At 48.7% G+C, this 14,288-nt stretch overlaps 2 protein-coding genes across 2 annotated transcripts in view; one reads left to right on the top strand and one right to left on the bottom strand.

Annotated features, from left to right (window-relative positions):
- The window catches only part of LOC106805694 (dolichyl-diphosphooligosaccharide--protein glycosyltransferase subunit STT3B-like), a 19,419-nt gene extending 16,686 nt beyond the window's left edge, over positions 1 to 2,733 (bottom strand). Inside the window, exon 1 of the mRNA XM_014807393.1 lies at positions 2,554 to 2,733. Within this exon, the coding sequence (XP_014662879.1) occupies positions 2,554 to 2,720 (167 nt within the window). The 5' untranslated portion in view covers positions 2,721 to 2,733. The remainder of the gene's footprint in view (positions 1 to 2,553) is intronic.
- Positions 2,734 to 5,165: 2,432 nt separating this feature from the next.
- LOC106805686 (integumentary mucin C.1-like) overlaps positions 5,166 to 14,288 on the top strand; it is a gene marked incomplete at its 3' end in the record, with an annotated part of 11,774 nt that continues 2,651 nt past the window's right edge. The window contains exons 1-2 of the mRNA XM_014807379.1: positions 5,166 to 5,196; positions 8,655 to 8,731. Coding sequence (XP_014662865.1) covers positions 5,166 to 5,196; positions 8,655 to 8,731 — 108 coding nt within the window. The remainder of the gene's footprint in view (positions 5,197 to 8,654; positions 8,732 to 14,288) is intronic.

The following is a 14,288-nucleotide window of genomic DNA, read 5'->3' as shown; positions in this document are numbered from 1 at the left end:
AAGCTGCATCTGACTACGTCAGATGAGCTAACAAACATTTACAAGTGGTGATTGTTCTCTTGTTTTGGATATTTTAATGAGTCATGACACTCCAGGGTAAAAAATACTATTTTTTTCACCAGAGCCATTTTTCTGACTTGTCAAAAATTTACCAGAGCCATTTTTTATGTATCCAGAGCCATTTTCATAGTTTCAAACTTTCGAAAAATACGTAATATAATGGGATGGGGACATCAATGTAAATTGTATGTATTATTAATTCCATGAGTGTGTCAAATTTTCTGTTAATACATGTACCTATAATTAGATTTACATTACTACATATCACTAATCACACTTGATCCAAACTTTCTTTGAATCCATTCGCATTCCCAATGCCGCCTCCGAGGCTCCGACACCTCTGACCTCTCCCATCTTCTAAGTTCAATCATAGTACCATACTACCATTCTGTCCACCACTCCCCTTCTCAGTTCTCACTCTTCTCTCTCTACATGTACCCATGCTTCACTAGTCACTACTTCTAGATTGCTTATTGTTTTGTTACTCTGTAATAAGCATACAGTATGAACCACGTTATCTTTTCGTTTGGATGCAAATAAATGTTTTTTTTATATAAAAATACCACTGTGCAGTTGTTTGTTTCTTTTTTCAGTCTTAAAATAAGAAAGTACACGGTTAATTTGTCACAGTCTCACAGAGATGTGTGCCTGTGAGTCTGTGACATCACATCACATCTGTCAGCATAGTTTATCATTGACTGTCATTCATAGTTTCAACAGACAATGTATGAATGCAATTGTAACCACATCATTGCAGATTAATACAAGACAAGAGCTGGATTCAGTGTTCAGTTCAATGTCAAGTTAAATTTAAATATGAATGAAAGTGTCAACAGTTTCTAGTTCTATACTCTGTTGTATAACTTTTATTATCAATTGTATTTTATTATGCGTCAGCGGGTTGATCTAGCCAGCGCCAGCTGCAGCGGATACATAAGCTGGGTTTACACTGACGATTTTGAGTTGCCGAATTGTACGAACTTGGCAGTTTGGCAACTGACAATTGCCAGTGTAAACGCAAAAGTCGCACGTCCAACCGATCAATAGCAGCGAGTCGAAAGATTAGAACATGTTCTAATTTCCCCAACTCGGAGCAGGCGAGTTGGACGTTTTTTTGCCAAGTGGCCAATCAGACAACAGCAATCAGGGGTGTGTACCTCCACCCTAGGGGGAGAGCACGTTTTTGCTTTAGGCGCCACGCTGGCGGCATGTAATACATGCAAAAATGCGTATCCGCGTCGCCCCGCGCGCGCGCTACGGGTCAAATGTCGAAACGTTTGCCGCCTCGCGGTCGATAACGTAAGAGCTTTGAATATATATATATATAGAGATTGGTAGAAAGAAGAAAAACGCCAACTTGACTGCATATAATCGTCAGTGTAAACCCAGCTTAAGCCGCTGCTGCATGCACGGTGTATATGTAGCGCTCGTTGTACTTACGTACTTGTGTACATTTCAATTTATCAGGCCACGGGAGCGATTTTCTCTCGGGCGATCGCTCCCGTTATTGTTCTTACCAGAGTGATTTTGGAGCTTACCAGAGCGAAATCGCTCGTCGCTTCCGTGTATTTTTTTCCCTGTGACACTCGCTTCGCGTTGCTATGCAGAATAAATTCGCTATAGACACATGTCTTAGCTATACTCTCTGTGAATATTGAGTTTATTGACGCACGATTAGTCAATATATTAGCAAATATATGCGTACCGTAATCTCCCGTACCGGCTTCAATATAGACACCGCCCGAATGGAGCCGCTGCTGTTCAAGAATAGAGATGATGTCCAGATTGAGACCTATGTCATTTCCGTAAATGTGGGAGTAGCCCCTTTAAACTCGACAGGGGTGTTCTTAAAGGTCTTCTTTGTTCATTTCGACCGAGAAACATTATGTGACTTCACAGGAAGTGTGCAAAAAACTGCTTTTCAGCGAGACTACTCGCCCGTTACCCACTGTTTCCCACCATTGCTACGCCGTCTTCGTTCTCCTGACTAATTGCTGTTAGCCATCTGTCTCTCCTCTCGGGCTACGGTAGGTCAAAGAATGATCGTTTTTTGTCACTTGAAAGACTGTGATTGCGGCATCCAAACACCACATAATTCCTTGGCACTAGTATGCGCTGCGTGCATTGAGCGGTGCGTTAATTACTACGGTTTGTTTTCATCGGCTCGAATCTACATCCGGTCAAATAGTCAAAAGTTCCCGGATGTCCGCCCCCACCTATAGCAGGACTTCATATCCCCAGGAACTGGAACTGTTGTACAGAAGCTGAGATTAAGGTCTAAAACTTTAAGTACAGAATATCCCCACAAGGTTGCGAGACTAACGCATACACACATCTTCACGTCTTTCCATGTATGGCCGTTTCTTGGAGTACATAAGAAGAGAATATATTTTGTTTTACTTCTAAGTTCTAGTTCTACGGTTCTACTTCTAAGTTCTAACTTCTAGTTCTAGTTCTAATCTAAATGAGTAAATCTGATTATTAAAATCTTACCATGGATCGAATTCATGTATGATGCTTTCGAAACGTATCACAGCAAAAAGCCTAGAGCTAAATCCTGCAACCCATGCCAGTGTCAGGATACAAAACGTTAATAAACTTGTCCAGCCACCGTGATTTGTTAATGCAGAACGAATATCTGTCTTCGTGGAGGCTGCCATCTTTACAAAGCCGGCTCGTGAGATAATGTTGTTACAAGTGCTGCCCTCCCTCGGCGCGATTGTAAATAAAAATTGACTGTTGCAGAACCACTCATCTCTTATTATATTAACAGTATAATAAAGTTAATATTAATAATTTACCAGAAAACAAAATCAATAAATTAAGTTAATATGTAAAGATTAGTAGTCAGAACATGCACTGGAGTAAGTGTAGAAGCGGCGAAGTATGAAACGAGTGCGAATGCAGGGCTGCCAACATTGAGTATTTATGCGAGGAAGCGGAGCGACCGAGCTGGAAGAGGGTGTGGCACTGTGGGGGGCACTATATATAATATATTTTATTGACGATATTATATCTATATATATATCGTTATAAAGGAACGGCACGCGTTGACTCCTTTAACACAGGTGAAATTAGATAGGCCAACAGAGCCATAATCGCAACGTTACCTAACGTTTACCCACCAAGCAGCAGCCGGACAAAATTCTTAATGTTACCCTAACCCTAACCCTAACCCTAACCCTAACCCTAACCCTAACCCTAACCCTACTCTCTTTCACCTATTATCGCCGATAGTTTCCTACCATTGCATTACCGGCTGCCATTGCTCTCGCGGCGCGACTGTTGCACGCTTGCACTAATATATAGAGTAGGGTTAGGGTTGCCAGAGAGTGCCAGCGTGCAACAGTTGCGCCGCGAGAGCAATGGCAGCCGGTAATGCAATGGTAGGAAACTATCGGCGATAATAGGTGAAAGAGAGTAGGCCTATAGTATAGAAACATTAAGAATTTTGTACTAAGTAAATAGATTTCGTATTTAGTTAGCATTATATTTTATTGAAACGCTTCAAGTGCCTGTGGTCGTACACGTAGTTTGAACGTATGAGAGCGGCCGAAGAAGATTCTCATGGCAGCAACCGACACACGAGCGCCATCATTCTGCACGTGCATTAATATCGGCATAGCGGGGAACCCAGAGCGTGATGCTGCGAGCAAAGCCAATATTATAGATCGGACGTTACCAAGCACACGTGCTGTCAGCCTGTGCAAGCAGTCAGCCAGCGGACTGCAACCCACTCTGCCGCTGTCAACCCTGTGCAAGCACACGTGCTGGTCCCCTCCCGAAAAAAGCAGCCCGCGAAACGCGGTACATCGTCCTAGCGGGTACTAGCGGGTACATCGTGGCTGCGTACGCGCCTGGCATCGGTGCGGCGGCACTGATTGTGCCCCCGGGGGGGGGGGGTGCGCGATTGATCTTTCACCATTGTTTGGTTACGATGCATGTAGTTTTGTTTACATAACGCGTTTGCCTACTAAATGGACATTTTGACATATAGCATGCTCATGCAGACTGGAGCATTTTTGATATGTTTAAGGAAGGACATTTTTTATTACTTTTAACTCATTTCATTGTTTCGACGTAATTTTTTACAACTTAAACATAGCTACACTCAATAACTTGCTACTATAGTGTTAGTATAGATATCCACAAATAATTTGAGCTATTCGTTGAATAGATTGGATGAGTAATATTGAAATTATAGCCAAAATCTGAAGAGTAGATTTTTCTGTGCTTATCCGCTGGACTAGTTCTCATACACCAAATCAACATTTTGTTAAAACTGTAAATGAGAAAGTATAGACCGCGAGTACCCGAGCATGGTTTAATATATAATTTTCTATCACACTGCCTCATTTTAAAAATTACACTGTAAAAATTACATGGTCCATGAACGTAGGGTATCTGGGACAAATTCATTATTGATGCAATCTCTCTATAGTAACTGCACTATTTGAAGTATCCAGTAGTCTTATTGGCGAACGCTCGCAATGAAACAGGAGGTAACTGGTGTGTACCATTTTCGCACGAAACTAGTAGCTAGGGAGTATTCGGTCACCACTAAAACACTAATTTCTACAATATATTAGTTGTTTTGCATATATTGAGCATGCGTTAACTAAAACGGGAGTGTAACGGATAGGAACCGGAGGTAAATAGGGAGAAGACACGGAGAATAAGGGGGCTGACTTTTCATAGTAGTGCGAGCACATCGCGTCCCCTGTAGGCAGATAGAAGAGGACAGGCTCCATATATAATAAGCCACGATATATAATAGCTCCATATAATAAGCCACGAATAGCCGTAAGAAAGAAATTGAGCTGTAGAGGAGGAAGCGAGATAAAGGGAGAAGGTGAAATTGAGAGAATAAGTTCGAGAAGGAGCCGAAGCAAGCTAAACAGAGCGAGACAGACTGACAGGCGGATATAAAGACAGGAAAGCCTAACTGCGATACGTCTAGGAGCATTAATGGTCTAGTCTGACATTCTGGTGCTAAGTAGGCCTAGTTGTATTTGTTTAGTGTAGGGATTCTAGGTGTGGGGATATAAAAGTCGGCACTAATAATAATAAGGAGAAAGCGAGTGACCGACGGAGATAAAATCAAAATGCAAGTGACTGTTCGTTCTTTGACGATAGGTGAGTTTACCATAGAAAACACTTTCCCGCAATCATTCCATTATGCGACTATTTGCGCAAAACGATGTTGCATCGGCCGAGTCGCGACCATGTTTGGCAGTCGACATAAGAACTTTTGGCGCGGAATACGACAGGTCTAATCGTCGTGTTTCTGCAGATTTTTCTTTAGTTGGATTTGGGTGCTGGCATATAAGCAGTTTCCATTACTCACATCATCGACACTTCTGCCCACAAGCATATCGTATATATACCGCCTCACCAACCCAGCAGCAAAAATCGAAAATGAGGCTGCAGGACAATTACCGGTGGAAATCCAAATGTTGAATATTTGTCGCACATGTTGACTAACTTGAATCGATCAATCCTAGCATCAATTGAAATATGCTGGTGGTCGCCCGTTCGCGTGACAGTGCACACACATAGATTGCAGCACGCACGCATAACATGTTGATTCGTGTCATTCTTCTTTCGGTCAGCTAGATGATTCAGTAGCTTGTTTGTCTATGTATAGGACCGATGGATTATTTCAGGCCGTGGTGTACCTGTGTACGGTAGGTTTCAGTCATTGTGGCATTTAGCGTTTCAGTAACTGCGCGGTTACATGGGGTTACGTTGCATCCTAGCGTGAATCGTGCATAAGTGCATCATGCATGGGTGCATAAGTCGATGCTGGCGTACATGAGTCGAGTTTGTTTTCTGTTTTTTTTTGGGGGTTGCAATTCTGTCTATTTCTATGAGTTATTTTACAATAGTTTGTATAGTACGTACGTATGTATATAATGTTGTATTAATGATATTTAAAACTTTTTAATTGATATTTAATTTATGGACGGACTGACACTCTTGTCATTATAAAAGCTGCATCAGATTGTTTCAACTGAGCTAAAATAGAGCTTATTCTTATGTAATTCTATTTTGCTCTCTCGCGCCCCTCTCCCCCACACGCCCCTCTCTCATTACCTCTCTTTCACATACCTTACTGATCAACTTGCTAATTTATTTGTCACATCAATGTATCGGCGACAGCGTGTTTGCCTATGTAATTCCAAATATAGGTCGTACCTGTTATTGACGCTCAAGGGGTCGTTGTCGTAACATGGTACTACAGATATGTACCCGAGGTACATATATGTATACACAAAGTGTACCAGACTTGTACTACAGAAGTGTACCCTAACCCTAACACTAACCCTAACCCTAACCCTAACCCTAACTCTAACCCTAACCCTAACCCTAAACATACCTCATATAAAAATATAAACATAATACTAAACAACCTAAAATTACCTCGGGTACATATCTGTAGTACCTGTTACGACAACGACCCTTCGTGCGTTATTGACGCTGTATATGGGTTAGATACACTTAATAAGATTCTCCGGTAAATTACCAGAGTGTCGGGGTCCCGGTGTCTCCTCTCCGTTATGTAATGAAAAAGCGAAATAGCCGATAACTTAGCGAATAGGACTATTGTGTCAATAATTGCAGACGCCGTCAGCCTCCGCACACCAAGCCACACAGCTGCGTCGCTGGGCACGCGAATCTCCGCAGTTGTGCTGCTGTCAGTTTACATTACCTGACTGAATAGCTGGGAAAGCAGGGCTGCGTGTTAGCATAGAACATGTGTGCACATGTAGTGTCCCGCTATATAATATAATATAATGATTTTTAGTTTCCAGGCGGGGAAACACATAATTATTACAGATAGCAGTCAGTACACTAATTTTCGTAAACCGAAATTTACGGCAATACGAACACATGATGACAATAATAACCACCATCACCACCACCACCACCACCAGCACCACCACTACCACCACCATCACCACCATCACAACCACAACCAGCAGCAGCAGCAGCAGCAGCAGCACCACCCCACCACCACCACCACCACCATCACAACCACAATCAGCAGCAGCAGCAGCCCCACCAACACCACCACCACCACCACCACCACCACCAACACTACCACCACCAACACCACCATCACCACCAGCATCACCACGCACCACCACACCATCCACACCTGATTCACGCGACCACCACCACCACCACACCACTACCACCACACACCACTACCGCCCCCCAGCCACCACCACGCACCACCGGACCACCACGCACGCACCATGGCACCACCACCACCACCCACCATGCACCAGCACCACCACCGACCACACACCACAAATAACTCACCACCGATCACTACCATACCACCAGCCGACCACCAGCACGTAAAGCACCATCACCAAGTACCACCACCCGCACCACGACACCACCACTACCACTCACCACTATACCACCAAACTCGACCACCACCACCTCCAAACATCAACATCCACCACCAGCCAACCACCATCACCGATGCACTACCAACACAACCACCGACCACCACCACCCTCCCTACCACCACCTCTCCACTCAACCACGCAACACCACCACCACCGACCACCACCACCCACCACCACCACCGACAACCACCACCACCAATATCACCACCAACACCGCTCCAACCACCACCACCACCACCTTACCACCAACCAACACACCAACCAACCACACACCAAGACGCACTACCACCACAACCACACCAGCAGCACCAGGTCGAGCCGAGCACCACCAGCACGACCAGCACCACCACAGCACCACCACTACCACCCTACTAACATCACCACCACACCACCACCACCACTACCATCACCGACCACCCACCACCACCCCACCACCACCACACCGACCACCACCAGCACCACCACCACCAACCACCACCGAACCACCACCACCACCACCCCACCCCCACCACCTCCACCATCACCTAACCACGCCACCGACCACAATCACCAATCAACTAGCCAGCCACCACCACACACCTCACCACCTCCGACCACAACACTCAACACCACCACCAACCACCACCACCACCACCACCACCAGCCACGCACCACCGAATAATCACCACCACCACCATCCACCCCACCACCTACCAACCTTACCACCCCACACCATCCACCAGCACCGACACACCCATCACCACACCACACCACCACCAAGCCACCACCATCACGCACACCACTACCACCACACACACACCACCAGCACCATCACCAGCACCACCATCAACCAGCACCAGCACACCACCACCACCACCACCAACCCACCACCACCACCACCACACACGCACCACCACCACTCACCACCACCACCTCCCCCCACCACCTCCACCAATCAACCACCACCACCACCACATGCACCCTCACGTACCACCACCACGCACCACACGCACCACCCCCACCACCACCAACACCCCACCGACCAACCACCACCACCACCACCGACTACCACCCAGCAACCACCACTACACCACCAACCCCGACCCCACCATCCGCCCACCTCCCAACCCATCAGCCACCACCACCACCACTCAACCATCACTAACCACCCCACCACCAGGCACCAACCAGCCTCCACTACCACCACCTCCACCACCACCAACACCACCACCGACACACCACCAGCCACCACACCAATATTCCACCACGCAATCCACACTCTCACGCACCAACCACCACTGCACCTTACCGACCACCACCACCCCACCACCATTCACCAGCACCACTACACCACACCACCACCACCAAGCACCCATACAGCTACCAACCATCACCACCACAGCACCACCACTTACCACCGACTACCAATTCATCAAATCATTCATGCACCACCACCTACGCACCGACCATCAGCATCACCGCCACTGCCACCGCCACCCAGCCCCCGCGCCGCCCGCCCGCCCTAGGAGCCGGCCGCGGCCAGGTACCGCGCCTGCCATGACATCACCACCACCACCACCCAACGCACCACCTCGCCGCGCCGGCCCGCCTGGTCACCGGGGCCGCCACCACAACCGGCCGCCAGCCACACCTGGCCACCATCACCGCCACCATCACCGCCACCATCACACCACCACACCATCATCATCATCATCCAACCACCACACACCAGTCCACCACCACCATCACCAACCACCACCACCATCACCGCCACCCACCGCCGCCCGCCACGCGTCGGCCGTCCACCACCACCACCACCACCACCGCCGCCGTGCACCACCAGTCACCGCACCACTTGCACCATTACCACCACCACACCACCACCACCACCACCACCATATCATCATCACACCCCACCAATCACGACCACCAATCACCACCACCACCATTCACCACCAGCCGCCAACCGCCGCCGGCCACGTCACTACCACCACCACCACCACAACACCGCCGCCGCCACCACCGCCACACCGACACTTGACCCGCAGTCTCGCCCACGCCTGCCGCACGACCACCACCACGCGACCACCACCACCCCATCACCAGACCACGCACAGCCGCATACCGACCACTCACCATTCATCTACTTACCACTCACCTACGCATTCACGAACTTTCTACTAACGCGAGTCAGCAGCCAGGCAGCCAGCAGCAGCGACCCACCCCCTACGTCACCCCACACCACCATCACAACGCTAACAATCGCAGCAAGCAGCAACTCGGCACGCACAACATCCCGCAAACCAACCACCCACCACCCCCACCACCACCACCAGCCTACTCACCACCGATACCACCACTACCACCACCAACCTCCCACCACCGACCACCACCACCATGCACCCACCACAACGGCCACCACCACCACCACCACACGCAGCCACCACCACCACCATCATTCACCACACCACGTACCATCACCGACCACCACCCCACCACCACTCACCACGCAGCCGACACCACCACCCGACCATCCAACCACCATCACCACCACTACATCACCACACCACACCTGCCCCGCCACCCGGCCCACCTGCCACCGCCACCGCAACCGGCCGCGCACCGCCACCCACCAGCCACCAACACCACCTACCACCACCATCAACCCACCGCCACCACCACTACCGACCAACCACGCACCATCACACCCACACCAAGCACTCAGCCTACCACCACGCACCACTACCCATCACCGCAACCACCACCCACCCGCACCCTACATCACCACCAAACCAACCAACCCACCACCCCTGGAGCCAACCACGCACACCACTACCATCACCCACCACCACACGCACCACAACTCCCACACCAGCCACCATCCCACCACCATCCACCATCATTCATCATGACATCATCACCACCACCACCACACACTATCAACCACCACCGAACCGGCCACGCCACCGCCACGCCGGCCACCGCCGACCTGCCAACCGGCCGCGCGCCCACCCCGGCCACCGCCGGACCACCGACCACCGGCACCACCGCCGACCACAACGCAGCAGGCCAAGCAGCACAATACACTATGTTTTTTCCCTGTGATCTCTATTGCAAGTGCACTTAAAGTAATAAGAATGAGATAAAGGATAAGAAGCCTGGAAGATATGTTTTAAAATGAAAAGAAGAAAAAAACATATTTGTCATAATCCATTTTGGCATCAAATGCGCTTCTGCAACGCCTTTAGATTAGCGATGTTATGACTCAATCTCTGGCCAAAGGAATAAGCTAATCTGATTATCAGACCTTTAGCCATAGATATAAGTTATGTTTTGACGACAATTAGTGACGATAAGTGATAAGGCCGGATTCGTGCAATGCCGCACCTGAGAACAATCCTGTCAATGAACCATTTTCGTTAATGGGTACTGATATAAGGCAGGGGGGGGGTGAGGGGCGGCACAAATATATTTAACTGTATATTAGTCAGGAGGAATAATAGAGTGCTGCTATGTTATTCACGCCTGATACTTATTATGTATATAAGGCCTGGTAATACTAATCAACGTAAATTTCTGGTCCGGTTGACCCAGTTCTTGGCCAAACTCCAGTATTGTTCATAGAGTAGTATTACAGATGAAAATTATATGCAACCCAAGTATGTAAAAGGTGTGTGGCGCAGCCGGCAGTGCGGCGTCGACCAGTTTGACTTGAGTATGTTTGGCAGATCGAAGTATTTGAATGACGATAACGTTAGGACCGATAATTTATTAGTATAGGGCCTAATATATAGTAGTATAAATAAAGTAAATAAATAAATCAAATAAATATTCCATAAATAGTATATATATATTGGAAACTGGCGCAAGTGCCTCGCAGTGATGTTGTAGTGGGGGGCGGACGGACCATGATCAGCGCGTTGCTCTTCTATTAAAGTACGTCTGATCGCCACAGCGCGACACGAAGCGGCAGCAAAACCCTTAAGCACTCGCTCACTCCTCCTGGACTCGTTCTCGCCCTCTCTCATCCGACAAATCTCGTATCTCTCTCTCTCTCGTCTCCTCTCTCTCTCTCTCCTCTCGTCATCCGCTCTCATCCGGTCGTCTCTCTGCTCTTCTCGTCTCGATCTCCTCCTCTCTCTCTATTATATTCTATGGTCCTCTAGTTGGCTGACGGCTGACCTATCTGACGTCTGTCCTATCTGGCAGGATGGATGGGAGCCGTATGTGCTGCCCTCGGCTGGCTTGTCTGGTCGTGGCTATCCGCTTTTTGTTGATTACGGACGTCCAGGCGTCCGGTCCGTCGCTCGCGTTCGGCGAGGGCTGGATGCAGCCGTCTGACTCTCCCGTCTTTCTTCTGGCGATTGCAATCTCTTCCCAATGATTCCGCTGCCCGCATTTTTGATCCGGCCGATCTACGTTTCTTTTGGGCAATTAATTTCTGGGCAATAGGCAAGTAAGCAAATTGAGCAACAGCTGCAGATATGTCGTGGAAGGTCGTGGGCCGACATAGACTCTACAGAGCGTGACGAGCCTGCAGCGACACCACCGAGAAAAAACATTTCGTTTTCGCGTTTCCGAGTTTGTTATCTTTTAACAAAATATACGAATAATCTGCCTCCACACCACTCAAATGCGAAGGAACGTATCTTACTTGAAGTTCTTGTATCATCCAATGGTGCAGCATCTTGCCGACCGTATTTGTTAATAGACATATTTATGCGGCCCCAACACAGTCCGCGTACCCCAAGGCGGGGGTTGCAGGGTTCCGGAATCCCTCACTATCAAAAAGATAAAAAATCAACTTGTGTTATTGAATATCTTTGTTTTTTTTGTCTTGCTTAGGGCACTATTTTAATAGTTGGGCTAAGGTATAATTTTATGCCAACAAAAGAAAACTGTAAAATGCACCAAAAATGGCAACCATTTTTAAGAGCAAATTTTCAAAAGTTTCACCGAGTGGATCCATGCTCACGACCCCCTCGACAGAGTCGCTTTTCAGCGCTTTTGCACTGGCATCACGCCGCACACCCTCTGGATTTCGCCTGCATCACGAGCTTTTGCGGTATTTAATCTATATAAATGTCTAATAGTCATTTATATACCGTAAAGTAGTAACATCAAAGGCACTGGGTATGAAAGTTTTTTTGGCGCTGGTGATAGAAATTGTAACGCAAGCTGATTCGGGCCGTAGTAATCACATGAGAGTCTATCGCAATATGTCATCGCCTGGTATGGCACTTTGTGTGAGATTTGACGTATATATTGCGAATATTTAATAAGCTACACCACATTGGCCCGCGCACCACAATACTCAACACATGCACGGCACACACAACCACCGGCCAGGCACATCACAGCTGGCACACACACACACACACACAGCACAACCCACACACAGCCCCACTACCACAACACCACTCAGTACATATCACACACACAGCCAACCACACACACACACACACAACATCACACAAACACACACACATACACACCAAGCCACACACACACAGTCACGCAGCGTAGCGCATGCACGCAACCAGCGCACGTACGCACGCCAACAAGCGCACGCACGCAAGCACGTGACGTGCCTGGCCACGCACGCACAGCACGGCCCACACACACACTAGCCACAGATATTATATATATAGTAGGAAAGACGTCCATTCTGAAAAGCTCGTTCGAGTCAATTAAATCAGGCACCATATTCTTATTTGTTGATTGCATGCGCGTGCACCCGCATGCCGCAATCGTGGTTATGCGCATGGACAATTGTAGCCTGATTTACTCGCTGAGTCGCTACCGGTGCGTGCGAGCAGCAGTACACTCATACAGCGCGTCCGTGGCGATGAAATGTCATCGCGTGCGACAAGAAAATTTCGCGAGCTCTCTCTGTTAACGAAAATCAACGCGAAATATCAGACGATGTTGTTCGTCTCAGCCGCTCGCGGTGCGTCTTCGCATGCGGGTTTCCGCAGACGAGCCGCTAGGAGGTCGGCTCTTCCACAACTGCCCGTCCTATCTTAGTGACCGCGATGCAGCGGGTTCCTTCAAATGGGGGTTATTCTCGTGAAGGTCATCAACCCGCGGCACTTTCGACCTGAGGAGGTAGTCCTTGCCATCAGACATCGGCATAGCGACTTGCGTCTCAAGAGACAATGTGATATACGAGAGGCGCGATGAGAATCTACTAACAGGGTCAGGGCCGGGTAAGCGTGTAACGCGACGACCTGCGCTGGTGCTGGCGGGCGATCTAGTCTACCTGACACGTCCGACATCATCATCGGGCCGGCCTGCACACTGACGCTGCTCCCCGTCAGCCTACCTGACGCATCATTTCTCACCGTGCCGACGCTGGACCGGCGTCAGCGACCTGCTGGGAAACGGCGATCGGTACAGCACGTTTGACGCGCCTATACCCTACAACCAGCAGCAAAGCTCTTCACGGATCATCTACGCCAATCTTCGACGCGTTTGCGTGGCGACACATCTGGCCTCAATCTACGAACGAGGAGCGTGAAGGCTGACGCGGGCTGGCAGGACGCGGGTTGGTGACCACATGGCTGCGTGATATGGCGGCGTGTACGCGGCGCGACCGTCGTGCTGCCCTTCCTTCCGCCGACGAACAAGATCCTGCACGAAAAATACCTGCTGGATGCGCAAGAGTCAACTGTCCTGCGGTGAGCTATTTGAACCGGCCTAGTTATAATCAAGCGTAATATTAGGACAGAATATATTATAATTATGAATCTATTATAATTATACTAGTAATTGTAATTATGTTTTTTTTAGGTCTTGTAATATGTTCACGCCGATCATTCGAAT

Source organism: Priapulus caudatus, unplaced genomic scaffold (genome assembly GCF_000485595.1).
Source record: "Priapulus caudatus unplaced genomic scaffold, Priapulus_caudatus-5.0.1 Scaffold124, whole genome shotgun sequence".
NCBI lineage: Eukaryota > Metazoa > Priapulida > Priapulimorpha > Priapulimorphida > Priapulidae > Priapulus > Priapulus caudatus.
The sequence above is the reverse complement of the archived record's forward strand: the minus strand, read 5'-3'. Positions and strand labels throughout refer to the sequence as shown.